General features: G+C 38.2%; 1 protein-coding gene across 1 annotated transcript; it reads right to left on the bottom strand.

The window, feature by feature from the left end:
• Positions 1-10371: 10371 nt before the first annotated feature.
• On the bottom strand, positions 10372-14921 carry nts (neurotensin). The gene is made up of 4 exons (XM_026927321.3): positions 13766-14921; positions 12826-12887; positions 11003-11215; positions 10372-10724 (listed from the first exon to the last, which is right to left on the bottom strand). Exons 1-4 carry the CDS (start codon positions 13824-13826, stop codon positions 10587-10589), a joined length of 474 nt encoding a protein of 157 aa, XP_026783122.2. The 5' UTR covers positions 13827-14921; the 3' UTR covers positions 10372-10586.
• Between the last annotated feature and the right edge of the window lie 531 nt (positions 14922-15452).

The following is a 15452-nucleotide window of genomic DNA, read 5'->3' as shown; positions in this document are numbered from 1 at the left end:
TTAGCCTTAAGTACACTATTGAGCTGAGTGTTTACAGTTCCCAGCTGGAGGCCATTAGCACTCTCATATTCTAAAAGCTGTCCCATGTTCATTAATAGTTTTTGGCTTTGCCATTTAAGAAGAAAAATCAACTCATGACTGCATTTTTCATGTTTTGACGACTAGCCTACATACACAGAGGACCACTTACTGGTGTCTTTTCAGAAAAGAGAACCTCGGAATGGACTAAAAGCTTAGTAATATGGATGCCATTCTACGACCTGATGAAGAGAGGCAAGAAAAGCACGGGCAGATTGATGGGTAAACAGCAGGCTGTAGAAAAGCATCTCCCTGAGGAGCGGAGCAGCTCCAAACAGAGATGTGGGTGATGAATGGCTTGTAATAAGCTGGTGACTGTCTGACAGCTGATCTAAGGTCCCTGTGCGATTAGACGCGCTCAGCGCTGCTGTTGACAGGGGTGTGATCTGTGTGCTGATGTGGATGAGGGTGGGGTGTCTCTGAAGAAAACAGACAGAGACTGAGGTCTGTATCAGCACTGCTCCGACTGCTAGAGTACAGGGAAAATAATTTATAGCCAAGTCACAATGGAAATCAATGAGCTGTTCAGGAGTTGAGCCGTCCCACAATATGAGAAACAACTACATCCTGAAGTGCGTGGAAAAAAAAAAGAGCTTATTCTGTGACCAAGTATAACCTGACAACACAGTATCACATGTAAGAGGAGATAGGATAACACGTTATTGAGCCCTGAAGGGAAATGAAATGTTACAGCAGTGTAAATTACAAGTAATACAAACCACACACAAGTACAAAGACAACAAAATAATACATATACACTTGCCGTCCACATCGGGTTCCACGCCTGTCAGACAAGAACAGGATTCTGAGGCTAAAGTGTGCACAAGGTCACCGAAACTGGACAGATGAAGATTGGAATAAGACCAGATGCTGATTTTCCAATCTTCAACTGTCCAGTTTTGTTGACCTTGTGCACACTGTAACCCAAGATTCCTGTTCATCTCTGACAGGCGTGGAACCCGATGTGGTCTTCTGCTGTTGCAATCCATCCAAATCAAAGTTCAATGTGTCATGCATTCTGGGATGCTTTTCTGCTCTACATGTTTAAAATGAGTGGTTATTTGAGTTCCTGTAGCCTTTCTGTCAGCTCAAATCAGTCTCGTCATTCTTCTCTGACCCAATACACTGCAAAAAATGACATCTTACTAAGTGGAAATATCTTGAGCGCAGTCATATTTACCTACTATTTCCTGTTATAAGATTACAACAGGCCAAAATAAGGTTAATAAACCTATTTCTAGACATTTTTTACTCATTTCAAGCTTGAGATAGTCTTGTTCTATTTGGTAGATAGATATTTCCCCTTTTTAAGTTGTCAGTTTTAGCTATGTGCATTTCTTACCATAGAATTGCCACTCACTGGATGTGTTTTGTTTTTACAATATTCGGTGTAGACTCTAGAGACTGTTGTGCATAAAAATCTCAGGAGAAAATCCCAGGAAACCAGCCCATCTGGCACCAACAACCAACACTGAAATGTTTTCCCCATTCTGATGTTGCCTGATGTGAACTTTATCTGAAGCTCTTCACCTGTATCTGCATGACTTTATGTATTGCACTGCTGCCACATGATCAGCTGATTGGATAATTGCATATATACTAGTGCACATACATATATTTGTATGTACACTAGTACTTAAGTACCAGTAAAAAAGATTTACTGTAAAAACAGTGCAGTAATAATTCAAGACAGTAACAGTGCATGTGCGGTGTCTAAACATAAAACTCATGAAGCATAAAACTTTCAGAATGAGATTTTATTTAAATTGTTGCAATAAAAGTAATGACTTGGCACATGGTGGCTTAGTGGTTAGCATGGTTGCCCCGCACTTCAGGGGCTGGGGGTTTGAATCCTGCCTCCACCCTGTGTGCATGGAGTTTGCGTGTTCTCCCTGTGCTTTGGGGGTTTCCTCTGGGTACTCTGGTTTCCTCCCCCAGTCCAAAGACATGCATTGTAGGCTGATTGGCATCTCTAAATTGTCTGGAGTGTGAGTGTGTGTGATTGTGCCCTGCTATGGGTTGGCACCCTGTCTAGACTGTCCCCTGCCTTGTGCCTTGAGTCCCCTGTGTAGGATAAGCAGGATGGAAAATGGATGGATGGAAAGTAATGACCACACATTTGTAGCTTTTCATTTATTTGTTTTTCGCAAAAAGTGTTTTTTTTTTTTGAAAATATGAGACCATGATCAAACTACACTAGAGGAACAGGACTAAGAACTCCAGTACTATACAGACTCGGCTCTCAAACTGGGGTCCATGCAGCATAGCCAGGGGGTCCATGATTTTTATTTATTTATTTTTTAATTACAGTGGTGGAAATCACAACCCACCATTATAAAAATTATTCTAACTTAAAAAAAACAAATATATGGCCTATAAATAACAATTTAATAAAATGGAATAAGTGGAGAGTATAGAAATTAAGAAAGCTCTATAGAGAAAATAAAGTGCAAAAACATAATTGTATACTTAATATTGTGCCTAATATTTAAATAATTGGATTATGTTCATGAAATAAATTTGTACTGAGGCGGTCTGTGAATTCTTTGTTATTTAAAGGGGTTTGAGAACATGGCTAAGAACTGCAGTACTGCATACAGACAGAAATAAGAATAAATAGGGCTTAAGTTAGGCCTGTGATAATCACGGAGATGAGATGAAAGAACATCAGAGCAATTACACCACATTTAGCACCGGCTGTGATGGTGATAGCCAGGTGTTTATCAGTGCCGCAGGTGCCTCTGTGTCCCCTAGCCGCCTGTGGGTGCTCTCCCTGGAGCTCAGCTGGGTTAATCCGCCACCACTGCAGTGCACTAGGTAAAGACCTACATCTGCCTCCTCCCAGCCACAGTAGCACAACACACTGCAAACACTGAAGCCAGATTCACATTCACCTGATAATTAGTTCCATTTATTCTTTCTCTCCCCCTGGAGCGCAGTACGCCATCCCTCACCCAGTCCTCTCCATGACTTTCATCAAGAAAGCATTAAACTTTCATAGGCATTAACTACTGTCTGATGACACTCACTCTCAATGGGATAGCACTATAAAGCCAGTGCTCCCCATCGGCGCTGAAGAACAGAGATCACACTACATCAGGATTTTATTATAATTTGATCTGACTGAATGCTGACCAACTCTGACGGGAGATGAAACTATATAATGTTGAGCACTCAGCCTGAATGAACCAACTGGGAATAAGAGGCTTGTGTTGTTATTGTAGTTTTTTTATTTTTATGAGCATTTTCAAGCAGAGCAGACAAAGATTTGGGAGATTTGCATTCAGTAAGCATGGTAGCAAGCTGTTCGCTCATTTGTTCTCAGCAACAGCATGTGGAGCGTGCATAAACAATATGACATGCATACGGCAGGCTGTCACAGTTACCACCCAACATTTCCTAAATATCAGTCACATTCCGAGACATAGACAAAAGAGGAATTCATAATCGTGTAGTGGATATACATTGTGGAAAACAACTGTATAATACATGGGTATATAAAGAATAAAACATGAAGCTCATGTGACTTTTTCTCTTTTCTCATGTGATGAAGGGGTGTGCTGGAAAAAAATCCATGAGAAGTAGTGGGATGTGGATCAACACACAGCACAGTTATGCTTACCACCCAGACATTTATTATTTTCCTATTACAGTATATCCCAAGGTGTTTTATTCCACTCATACCACAGAAAACTTTGTTAAATTTCATTTTGTTACTGAAAAACAGTAAAGCACAAAGGCCTCCATCCTGAAGACTTTCACATGGTGGAAACTTAAAGGGACAGCTTTACCACTAAGTGTTTCAAAGCTCTGACACTCTTGGCTCCTTCCATGACATAAATGTTAAAGAAACATCCCTAAGCTTCACCATATCAGTGATCAGATGTTGATGTTTATTATATAACAATTAATTAGATTATGTAGAGTCCCGCTAAATTAGCTGCTGTAGAACTATAGAAATGATAACATATTAGAACGAGTGCATTAATATAGCCCTTGCAGCCGGCACTATTGTCAGAGCTGCTGCTATAGAAAGTTAGTCAACAACTTCTGACCAATCAGAATCAAGCTTTCAACAGCGTTGCAGTGTAATGGAATAATTTTAATTAGCTTAGTCATAGACGATGTACATGATGAGGGAAGAACAAATTAATTCTAATATACTCCTGCACTGTGGTGCTTGTTATCATCTCTCTGTCATCTTTCTGTTGTCATATCTAGCCATGGTCCTCTCTCTTTCCTCTCTCTTTCAAAAATGGCTGCAGTTTCTTTATCCATTCTAAAGGCCTTAATTAAAGATTAATGCTGGGGATTTCCCTGTGTGGAGAGTGGAGATAACTCCTGTCCCTGGGCTTTTCTTTAAAAGCGAAGTGTTCAAGAAAGACAGAGAGAGAGAGAGAGAGAGAGAGAGAGACAGTGAGAGAGAGAGAGGCAGTGGCACAGAGAACAAAGCAGCTCTGGCTTGCTGCTGCTTTCTCCAAGCAACTAGAATGTTGGGATGACTTGCAAAGCAGTAGTGTGTGTGTATGTGTGTGTGTGTGTGTGTGTGTGTGTGTGTGTGTGTGTGTGGAGCAAGGAAAAGTCATTTTAGCTATGGCAGACTAAAACATAATCAGCTCAGTTTATGCCCCTCATTGTTGCTATCTCCCCTGTTGCCCAACAGGATTATTTATCTATCTATCTATTATTTATGATGATGTCACAAACTGTCAATTTTCAAATATTTCAACCCTTCACCTATTAGAAAGGCCTGGATAACACCTTTCTAAGATTTGCATAAATATTTTATAAAACAATGCTTCAGGATTGTGTCTAAACGTGAGGTGTGGTAACATTTGAAGCTCATGTGACTTTTTCTCTTTATATGAAAGAGCAGGGCAGACTGTTTGAGACTGCTGTATTTGTCCTTATTTTTTTTAAATATGAAGTATGGAAATGGATGTTCCTCAACTGAGGTGTGAGTGTTCCATGTGCATTGTAGAGATTATACAGCACCATTCTCATACAACTTCACTTATTTATGAAGCTTATTTGTCAGCTGAATTAATTATTTGCCCTCAAACTAAAGCGGTAATCAATTTTGCATGTATATCACTGTTAGGAACCACTAATGTATCTACAACTTATTTAAGAAGCCCATATGTTAGCTAAATTCATAGAAATTGAAGTTGATGTTTCAAAGCTTAATGAATGTATTCTGCTAGACGAGGATTAAAATATCACACTAATATTAACACAATAATAATTGAGGATTCTTCTCTCTTCCATTCAAGGCAAATTTGATATGTGTTTTATAAATACTCCAGCATTGTTATGCTTATGAATGATGAATGTATTATGAAGGCACAATGTAGGAACCTGTCTAATACAGTGTTCCCTCACTTCCTTTTTTTTTTTTTTTTTTGGATGATCTGAGTAGGCCAGCATGGTGACACAGAGGGTAGCATTACCAACTCAGAGCTCCAGGGTCCTGGGTTCCATCCTGAGTGTGGGTTACTGTGTGTGTGTGTGTGTGTGTGTGTGTGTGTGTGGCACGTTACATATTCTCCCCATGTTCACGTGCATATCTTCTGGGTTCCCCGGTTTCCTCCAGCTGTCCAAAAACATTCAGGTAGGCAGAGTGGCTATGCTAGATTGCCTGTAGGAGTGTGACTGGACCAGTTTTGACTTTGTGGGGACATTTGGAAAAAGGAAAACTGTTTTGTTGTTGTTTTGTATTTAAAGCCAAAAGCTTTCCTTTTGGTTACTGAGGTTAGAGATTTAGGTGTAGATATTGCATTAATTAGTTCAATTAATAATTCTTTCAATAGAAGGTCCTCACAAGGATAGTAAGGCAAGGATAGTAAAGATAGTAAGTGTGTGAGTGTGTGTCTGTGTGTGTCTGTGTGTGTGTGTGAGAGAGAGAGAGAGAGAGAAAGTATCCTTGCTATGGGGAGATACTGCCTTCAGTTAGAGAAGATGTTAGGTTGGATTGAATCTATCCTGTGAGGAAATGTCTCTTCACAATCTCCCTCCCTGTTCATCTGTGTGCCCATATGCAGGCCCTAATTATTTACTGCGCTGTCATAGTACAAGGTCACGCTTGTTATACCACCATCCAATTCGCAAATCACATTTCTTACAAAGAGAACTAATCTAATTCTTTCAGAAGCAATTATCTTGATCTGAGGGCCTGCTTGAAGATCCACCGCCCTGCGCAGATGAAGGTGATGACTTTCATTTAGTATCACACTAAGAATGTGACGGAGCCCCGTGGCTAACTTAAACTGTCAATCTTTAGCTCCGTCGGCAAAATTGAGCCAAATTAAAGAGCGACTCTGTTATGGATTGTGGCCAAAACAATTATGCACTATCAAGCACTAGCATGGCCATAACAGATGATGCTGGGGAGGACTAAGTTTCCTTGGCATCCATCCATATGCATTTTTCAGGGACAGGAATTGGAGGCTGAAGGCAGCATAATGTAAATTTAACAAGATGCACTAATTGATTTCAGTCACTGGTATAGGGAGAAGTATAACAATTGTACATGTACTGTGCTTAGATACTGACTATAACACAGTGCTATGCTCGCATACAAAGCTCTTTGTAGAGGTTTATGTCTGTGCCTCTTCCTTTTATGTTTCTCTATTGCCATCTCCTGGCCTACATGAGCAAACAGACTTGCTCAAATATGTACAGTTCCATTTTATTTTGCCAGTTAAAACCTAAACGAGATGCATTTGCATTTGACATTTGTATTAAGCATGCTATCAAATGTCTGTGCCTAGATGGAGTAAGTGGATTAATTATATGCAAGTCTCTGTGTCCTTTTCTCTAATTACTTAGCTGCAGTAGTACGTGTAAATAGAAGCAGATAATTAAAGAAATGAAATCCAGAGTGCTCAGTGTGCCCCATTATGTTAATGAGAGGGAAGCAAGCAGTGTGTGACGGATTAGTGATAATCAATCAGATTGATATCCGTTTATATCCATATAAATAAAGATCCAGTGATGTTTGTCTCATTTATACATGTTCTAATTACACTGGAGGCCTAAATTCATTTAGCTTTGTGTAATCTGGCTCAAAAAACAAGTCTAATCAAGATCTGAGGTTTAACGGTCAATTTAAATTACACTGGCTGTCAAAAGTTTCAAAAAGTCTTAAATGAATGAGTACTTTCATAATTTCATAATTAAACATACAGAAAATAAAGAGTAACCAGGTTTAATATACAATGGATATAAAAAAAAGTCTACACACCCCTGTTAAAATGGCAGGTTTTTGTTAAGTAAAAAATGAAACTAAGATAAATCATGTCAGAAATGTTTCCACCCTCAATGTGAAATTGCGATGTATAAAAATGAAGTAAAAACAATCAGAAACATTTTAGGGACTTACAATAAACTAGTTGCATAAGCATGCACACCCTTTTATAATTGGGGGTGTGGCTGTGTTCAGAATGAACCAATCTTATGTTCAAAAGTAATTATCATACAGCTATCATCAATAAAAGTATTCTGATTAACCCAAAATAAAAGCTGTTTTTTCTGTAGGATTTTCTTCACATCTTCTTGGTTTGATCTGACTGCTGAAGCCATGGTCCACAAAGAGCTTACAAAACAGTATCTCACTTGTCGAAAGGTATCGATTAGGAGAGGGGTATAAAAGAATTTTCAAAACATTAGATGTACCATGGAACACCATGAAGGCCATCATCAACAAATGGAGAAAATGGGGCACTACAGTGGCATTACCAAGAACATTTACAAAAAGGCAAGAAAAATTTACAAAAAGCCAAGACAAAAGCTTACCAGGGAGGCTGCCAAGAGACCTACAACAACAAAAAAGGAGCTGCATGCATATCTGACAAGTACTGATTATTCTCTGCATGTGACAACAATCTCTCATATTCTTCACATGTCTGGGCTACAGGGGATGGCTCAACCAAAAGAACATCAATGTTTTTGAGTGGCCTAGCCAGAGCCCAGACCTGAATCCAACTAAAGATCTGTAGGGTGACCTGAAGCAGGCTGTGCACATGACATACCCTTACAATTTGACAGAATGTGAGGGCATCTCTAGAATGTTTTTGCAAGAAACAGTGGGAAAATATTGCCAATAATAATAAGAACATCCTATTACAGACAGCACTGCCTCCTTCATATCCACATATCTCCTCCACAGTCACTCTTAATGACTATAAAAATGTCAAAAGATGTCGAAAAACAGATGTAGAAGAAGGTGTGCCGAGAATTTTGACTGACAGTTGGCCTCAATCATCAAGCTGGATACGAGCACTTATACAAGGAATTTGATATTCATGAAAATCCCGTAAATTTCAGAAAAATGTTCATATTTTTCCTATTCATGCTCCTGAGTGTGTGTAAATGTACAGATAAGAAGACTTACTAATGTAAACCTCAACTTGATCATATGGAACATATGGAACATACACTCAACATATGGAATATTACTGCAGTACTGCTATGGTATATACTGTCAAGTTTAAATTGCTTATTTTATTATTACATTTATAGCATTAAGCAGATACACTTATCCAGCATGACTTATAGAACTGCTTTGTAGTCTCTATCAAAAACACATCCTCATGCTAGTTCACTAGGTCAGGCACTAATAATACCACTGAGAAAATTTTGTAAAACCCAGTCATTTTATTTTACTGGCACTAATTAAAGAATATGAAGAAAGTGAGCCAACACAAACCCATAAATTAAGACCAATAAAACTAATCATTCAGTTAGGATAAAAGAAATGCTGCCATATAAACGAGGACCGACCGGTCTGTCTGTGTATAGCTGTAAGCCGTAACAATATACCTCAGTTGATGGAAGATTTAGTGTTCACTTATTATTATTAATATGATATATTATTAAATATATTTACTGGCGTAGATGTAACTTCCACTTCTGCCTTTAAGCCTTTACCCTCATCATTCATTTTGTGCTCACAGCTGTCTGAGCACATGAACTTGTATGGAGTTTTGTGGGCATCACTACATGAGTTGTGTCTGGAACACACTTTGCATGTTACAGGTGATCAATATACGCATGTGAATATGAAGAAAATCACAGTTTCTGAAACTTTTGTAAATCCAGCAGAAATTTTTTTGTTCAGTTTGTCTTATGGAAACATTTACACACAACTAAAAGATTGATAACTGTCTATTCTGCAATAACTTATTGGTGATGTAAGATTTTAGGAATCTCATCTAAAGAGTTTAAGAATCTGTTTAAGAATGTTAACATGCTAACTCCCTTATGGACAAATCACATACACTTCACATGTGATATACATGTGATACAGTATAACATGGTTTATTCAACAAAATCAATATTTTGCTATCATCTTTTTGTTGCCGTACCTGATTTGCAGTAGGCACTATGACATACACAATGTAGGCCTGGGATTATAATAGGTTACAACAGGCATGTAAAAAGTTAATACTACTGATACAAAGCACAAACTGCACAGAGGATATGTAACAGGCCAGAGGCAGTAAGGCAGCACACAATATTTATTGGATAATCTTTTTATCTCATTCAGAAAGGGAGATACAATCTCTTAAAGTGATAGTTTTCACTATAATTTTTTTAATCAAACACTATTCAACATATGAATCCTTATACAGTAATTATATTACTGCTTTGTCTTCTTTATTGCGTCCTAAGGGTACGCACACTATTGCATGCATTTGTCTGTATGTATGAGGTGTTTTTATTAAACTAATACGTAAACACGAGTTAGTCAGACATTACTGAATTGTCACTGACCACTGGACTTGTTAATAATAATGAACAGAAAGTGGCAGAGAGTGACATCCTCAAGCATTTTCTTAATTCACTGTACCCAGCACCCAGCCTTGCTGAATCATCATGAAAGTAATCTTATATTTTTTCTTAAGATTTATGTTTCAATTTTCTACTCAGTTATCCTTTGGTATGTCACGTTACATTTTGGAATTGAGGGCTTGTTCAAGGACATCAATAATATTGATTAGAAGAATGAATACTGTAGCATGAAAACCAACGATCTTATAGATGCAATTCAATGAACTCTGCTATATAAGCAAGCAGCAATCCATTTGCAATCATTAAGTAAACATAATAACATTTAGTTGTTAGAAACAAACAGAAAAGAGAAATCTGTGTAAAATTACTTCAGTCAAATAACCAGGAGCATGTTTCGAGTAGTTGAACGATCATTTAATTACATCAATATATGTAATTGTAGTCATAAATATAAATAAATAATCATTGAACAAATATAATAATATTACAAGGAAACATACAGTAGATGCTTACTGATTTTATTTACACAACCAGTCCCTTAGTAAACGAGAACATGGGACAAGACTCTGGTGTGGGACAAGACTCCGGTGTGACAATAAGCTAAAGCAAACCAAAGTGAACACATAAACCAGCTAGTACTGCTTAGATATTACTACTGTGAAAATAGCAACATATTCACAGAGTGTAAAGTGTCTGTTTGTTGGTGGTCGTAAGGGTCAGTAAAATGAACTTCGTTTCAGAATATATGGTCGCCTCGCTTTCTTGGTGTGCAGTTGCCTCTTTAGAATATATGGAGATTTTCGTTTCAGTGGCCTGTCACTGTTCTGGTCCACTTCAAGGTATTCTTGGTCAAGCTGAAACAAGAGTCAGAGAAAGAAATGAAGACAACAGGTTTAGCTTTGATATATGTGTTGTGTGTGCTGGGTATGCGAAGGTGTAATGAAATGAATGCAGTCTGTCGTGTCGTGATTGTGGTTGTTCATCGGCTCTGGGTTCGTTTCAAAACTAAAGGCATGATGTGGTATAAAGATGTGTTAAGACTGTGTGTTTAAAGTCTGCATCTGCAGAGTAGGAAGATGTAATTGTGTGCTAGCATGCAAACACATCTTTTCCTTTACATTTCCTCTCCCACCTCTTTGGGCTGGAGGACTCTGCAGAGGGTCAGGAGGTCATACAGTTCCTGCAATGTTGGGCTCACAGCAGTGGAGACCCTCTGGTCATACGCTGGCTGGAACTTGTTTGCGTACCAGTCATCCTGCCAGGGCTCACTAACCCTCGCCAGCATCCGACACATGTTTAGTACAGGCATCTGCCACAGGGGGGAGCTGTGTCTGCTCTGTTGTAGCTACAGACAGACAGACATAAACACACACACACACACACAGAGAGAGAGAGAGAGAGAGAGAGAGAGAGAATTATATATCAAGCATATTTCTGCATTTAAAGCAGTATTGTGCTCTACAATAGCAAACCCATAGCATACCCACTTCTCTGCCATCAGTGCACTCATTTTATTGCATCCACAGGACCAACTAACTTCATTTAAGCCTGACATGAAGTCTGTAAATTCTGTTTAATGCCCCTGACTGTGTGAGGTCTATAATAAAGCTCTCAAGAATGGTAATAAGAAGCATAATAGAAACTGAAATAGCTCATAAATTCGTTTTCTATCCAATTAGCTTGGTTTAAAAATCAGAACATTCAAAACATTCAATATTATGGCTGAAAGGGCGACTTGTTCAGCTGAGTGATGACTTTCTCTCTAGCCGAAAGACAGGATATTCCCATGAGACCTTTCAGACATAGGATGGTCAGCAGACTGCATATCTGATAGTCTGTACATTTCATTAAACTGTAATGTCTGTATTTGATATATTTCAAAATAATTAATGTTGTAATGTTTCTGTGCGCAAAGCACTGGTCAAGTTATAGAAATTGAATTTCAAGCAAATCCCTTAAGTGAGAATGTGGTGCTTAATTTGATTCTGAGCTATTACCGAAATCAGTCTCATGTCTGATTGTGAGTAAATTGCATCAGTTAAGCAAAAGTGTCTGGAAAGCGATGCAATCACTGATAAGCAGCACACTTCTAGGCTTGCCCACACTCTCTATCAGCACTTGCAGTCCAGAATCAGACAGCTATACATCATCAAAACCAAACAGATTTCACCTTGTTCATCAATAAACTATAAACCTCTAGCTTTTCATGCTTTGACTTCACACAAGAGGCAAATACTGGGTGTCCTTGTGTATATATTAATGATTGGTGGCAGTTAGTCAATAAGCCAATCAATAAAGTGGTTCTATGTATTTTCCAAAGAACTAGGCTTTTACTTTTAGTGTCGTTGTGCATGTCGTACTGATAACTAGAGGAGAGTAGAATCTTTATAATGTATTCCCACTGGCAATGAGCCTCACAGCTTAATATGTCACAGCTTAATAATGTTCATAAAAATATATTGAACATTAAATAGTGTGTGCCGTGGAGCCAACTCAATATCATTCTATATAAAGTTTAAGCACAATCACTACATCAATCAATTCAGGAAGTTTGGAAGTTTTTTTAGCCACCACAAACTGTAAATCTATAAATCTCACTTGTCCATTTATATAGAAATGAGATTTCTAATTTATTGTCCTGAAGTTTGAAGTCCCCATCTCTAAAAAAAACAGACATGATGAAAGTCTTACACTAAGGTTAGTCTGTGTGTCCTTCTCTCAAAGGTCAAATCAACACTCCAAAGACTTCCTGCTGACATCTATAGTCACTTGAGGGAGCTTTTTACTAGCTCTGTAAGTGAACAGCTGTTCCCATCAAAAATCTCTATTCATCACCAAAATCTCTATTTCACCAATCTCTCTACATTTTAAATGTTTTAAGGACTTCCAGCAAGCACTGACAAAGATTTGAATCTAGCAATTGGCTTTCAGTGTGAAACTACTGTAATACTCTACCTCTGAAGTAAAGAGGCTGCTCAGTATCTCCTCTTCCATCGCCTCTTTGGCCTGATCAGCATCTGGGAAGAAATAATACTTACATTAGTTATGTACAGATATGCCCTACGGAAGAACGCAAGCAAAAACTTAGCAAAGAGCCCATGAGAATACTATGGGGAAAAAGAGCAGTTTCCATCCAAACTAATTGCAATAATTGCTCATCTTCACTCTTCACTCCACAATTCATACAATTGTGTGATCTTTCCAACTTGGCCAGACGTGCCTAATACGCACACTAACAGGGAGTGGTTTTTTTTCCACTGGAAAAGACTGTGAATTGCGTGCCTTTTTATGATTTAACTGTTTTGTAGACTGAACCATTTGCAGCACGGCTCTATTGGGGGATTAGAGAAATTTATTATTTACATTGAACTGCATTATAAAACTAAAATTTATTTAAATAATCTGAAATAAATGTACTTTCTTTCTCTTTACTTCTCTGTTCCTCTTTTTCTCCATCTCTCTCTCTCTCTTTCTCTCTCTGTGAGATGACTGATTTGATTTTGTAAGCACAATTAGGTAAAGCAACTGATGGAATAATAAATACATTAGATGTGTTTTCTATCTGAGTAAAAATACAGAATTAAAGATGCATCAGATGCACATTCTCTATACATATGAATATTAACTGAATTAATGTCATCTTGCGCTCCCATGATTAAATAAACCACTCAGTTACACAAATGTTATGCTGTATATTTGCACTGCTTATTTTTTTCCTCTCATCTGCTCTAACTTCATAATTTATAAGTAACTCTATTAGTTAAAGCAGTTACCTCAGCTTACAGATAGTTTCTATACTTACTAATATTACCTGATGAGCTGAATCGGCTGTGGTAGAAAACCCCAAAACAAAATCTGTGGGGTACTGATGACTGTGCAGTGATGATGTGCCTACCTGAGCAGAGTCCACTGATGGTCAGAAAGAGAAAAACCACAAAGGTCAGCTGCATTGACATCTTGCTGACAATCCCACAGATGTTGCACCTTTAAGCTAGGCCCGAGTCCATAAGGTTATAGGTCAAGACTAGAAGGAGTGGATAGAGTGAACAGGGCAAAGTAAAATGAGAGCAAAAGCAAGATCAGGAAATGAAGATGACTCCAACAGACACTTTTCTCTAGGCTCCTTGTCCAGCCTATCGTGCCGTGTGTCCTGTTGGCTTTTTCAGGAATCAACTGAGGAGCGCTGGGCTCCATTCCACCCAGTATATAAGAGCTGGAGTGATGTCACAGGCTGCTTCATCCTACCTCCTCCCTCCCCTCTCCAGCTCTCTCCATCCTTCCCCATCTAGCCCACTCTCCCATCAGCTCCGCATTCAGGGTCTTGATGACATCAGATGACACGACAGAAATACGTATCTGCCACTTCGCCAGCTGACGTCAAAACCTCTGTACCTGCTTATTTGATTCTTTTCTCCTTTTTAGGATGTGAGATGCATAGTTGAGTTTGTGACAGTCCAAAAGGCATGCTGACTGGGTGAGCTGTTTGCATTAGTGCTCATTGAAGATGCTTGGCACGCCAGTCTTTAACCCCTCTTCTTTGAGAAACCATGAATATATTTCACGAAAATCATTTGGAAATATTTTTCATTACTTTCTAATCTTGCCTAGTCTATCCTCCAGCGAATATCATGCTGGGTAAGATGCGGTTGTCAGTCTGCCTGAAGATGTCTAAAACATCGCTAGCTAAGTTTGATGTTCTCAAACTGTGAATGTAATGCTTTGGTAATGCTTTAGATAGTAACATGCTGTATCATAACAAACATGTCCCTAATTAAGCCAGCTTGTAATCTGATACCATCTGTGAAAATGTCCAAGATACTTCTGCACTGACATCATCATCAAAACAGAGAGGAGTGCTTACACACTCTGTCTAGATAACAGCAGTTTTAGTCAACAGTACAGGACTGAATGACTTAAACATCTGTTATTGCAGCACTGATGTTAAGATGAACAGAGATTAGTTGCGTGAAGAGGTCTGTGTAATCAAAGTAACACATTGTGTAATATAATATATTTTAATTATTTTAATCAAAGTAATCACACACTTCTCATCGTAAATTTAGAATTCTTTGATCAAGTGTCTCAAATCAGGTTTTTTTCATAACTAGATTAAGGTATTTTATAAATGCAGGCTGTAGGCTGTCTGTAGACTATGAATACAGGCAGGTATAAAGACATAGTGTTCATGGTTATCATTATAAGTTGTATGTCTCATTTATTACATATTAAATAAAAATTAAATTAAATTAATTATAATTTAAAAAAAAAAAAAACAGTTGCTATAGACAGTCCGTGTGTTGCTGTCTTTCATTGAAGTTGGATGTATCTAAATTTTCAGTTTTCTCCTTTTCACTTTTGGGGATAATCTTCAAAAATGCCATAACATTACATGTTATTGAGATAGAAGTTAAAGGGGAAACATATTTTAGTTCAGGAAAGCCGGTAGTTCAAATATTAAGCTTCTAATGGTCTTAACAACAAATCATTGGTAAGAAAATTAGCAAGAATTAACCAGATGCACTCCTGAGACCTCCTCTGCCACAGTTTGCTGGTTTACTTTTGCTGCAGTGAACTGTTTGGGG

This window comes from Pangasianodon hypophthalmus, chromosome 6, assembly GCF_027358585.1.
Source record: "Pangasianodon hypophthalmus isolate fPanHyp1 chromosome 6, fPanHyp1.pri, whole genome shotgun sequence".
In the NCBI taxonomy this organism is placed as follows: domain Eukaryota; kingdom Metazoa; phylum Chordata; class Actinopteri; order Siluriformes; family Pangasiidae; genus Pangasianodon; species Pangasianodon hypophthalmus.
The sequence above is the reverse complement of the archived record's forward strand: the minus strand, read 5'-3'. Positions and strand labels throughout refer to the sequence as shown.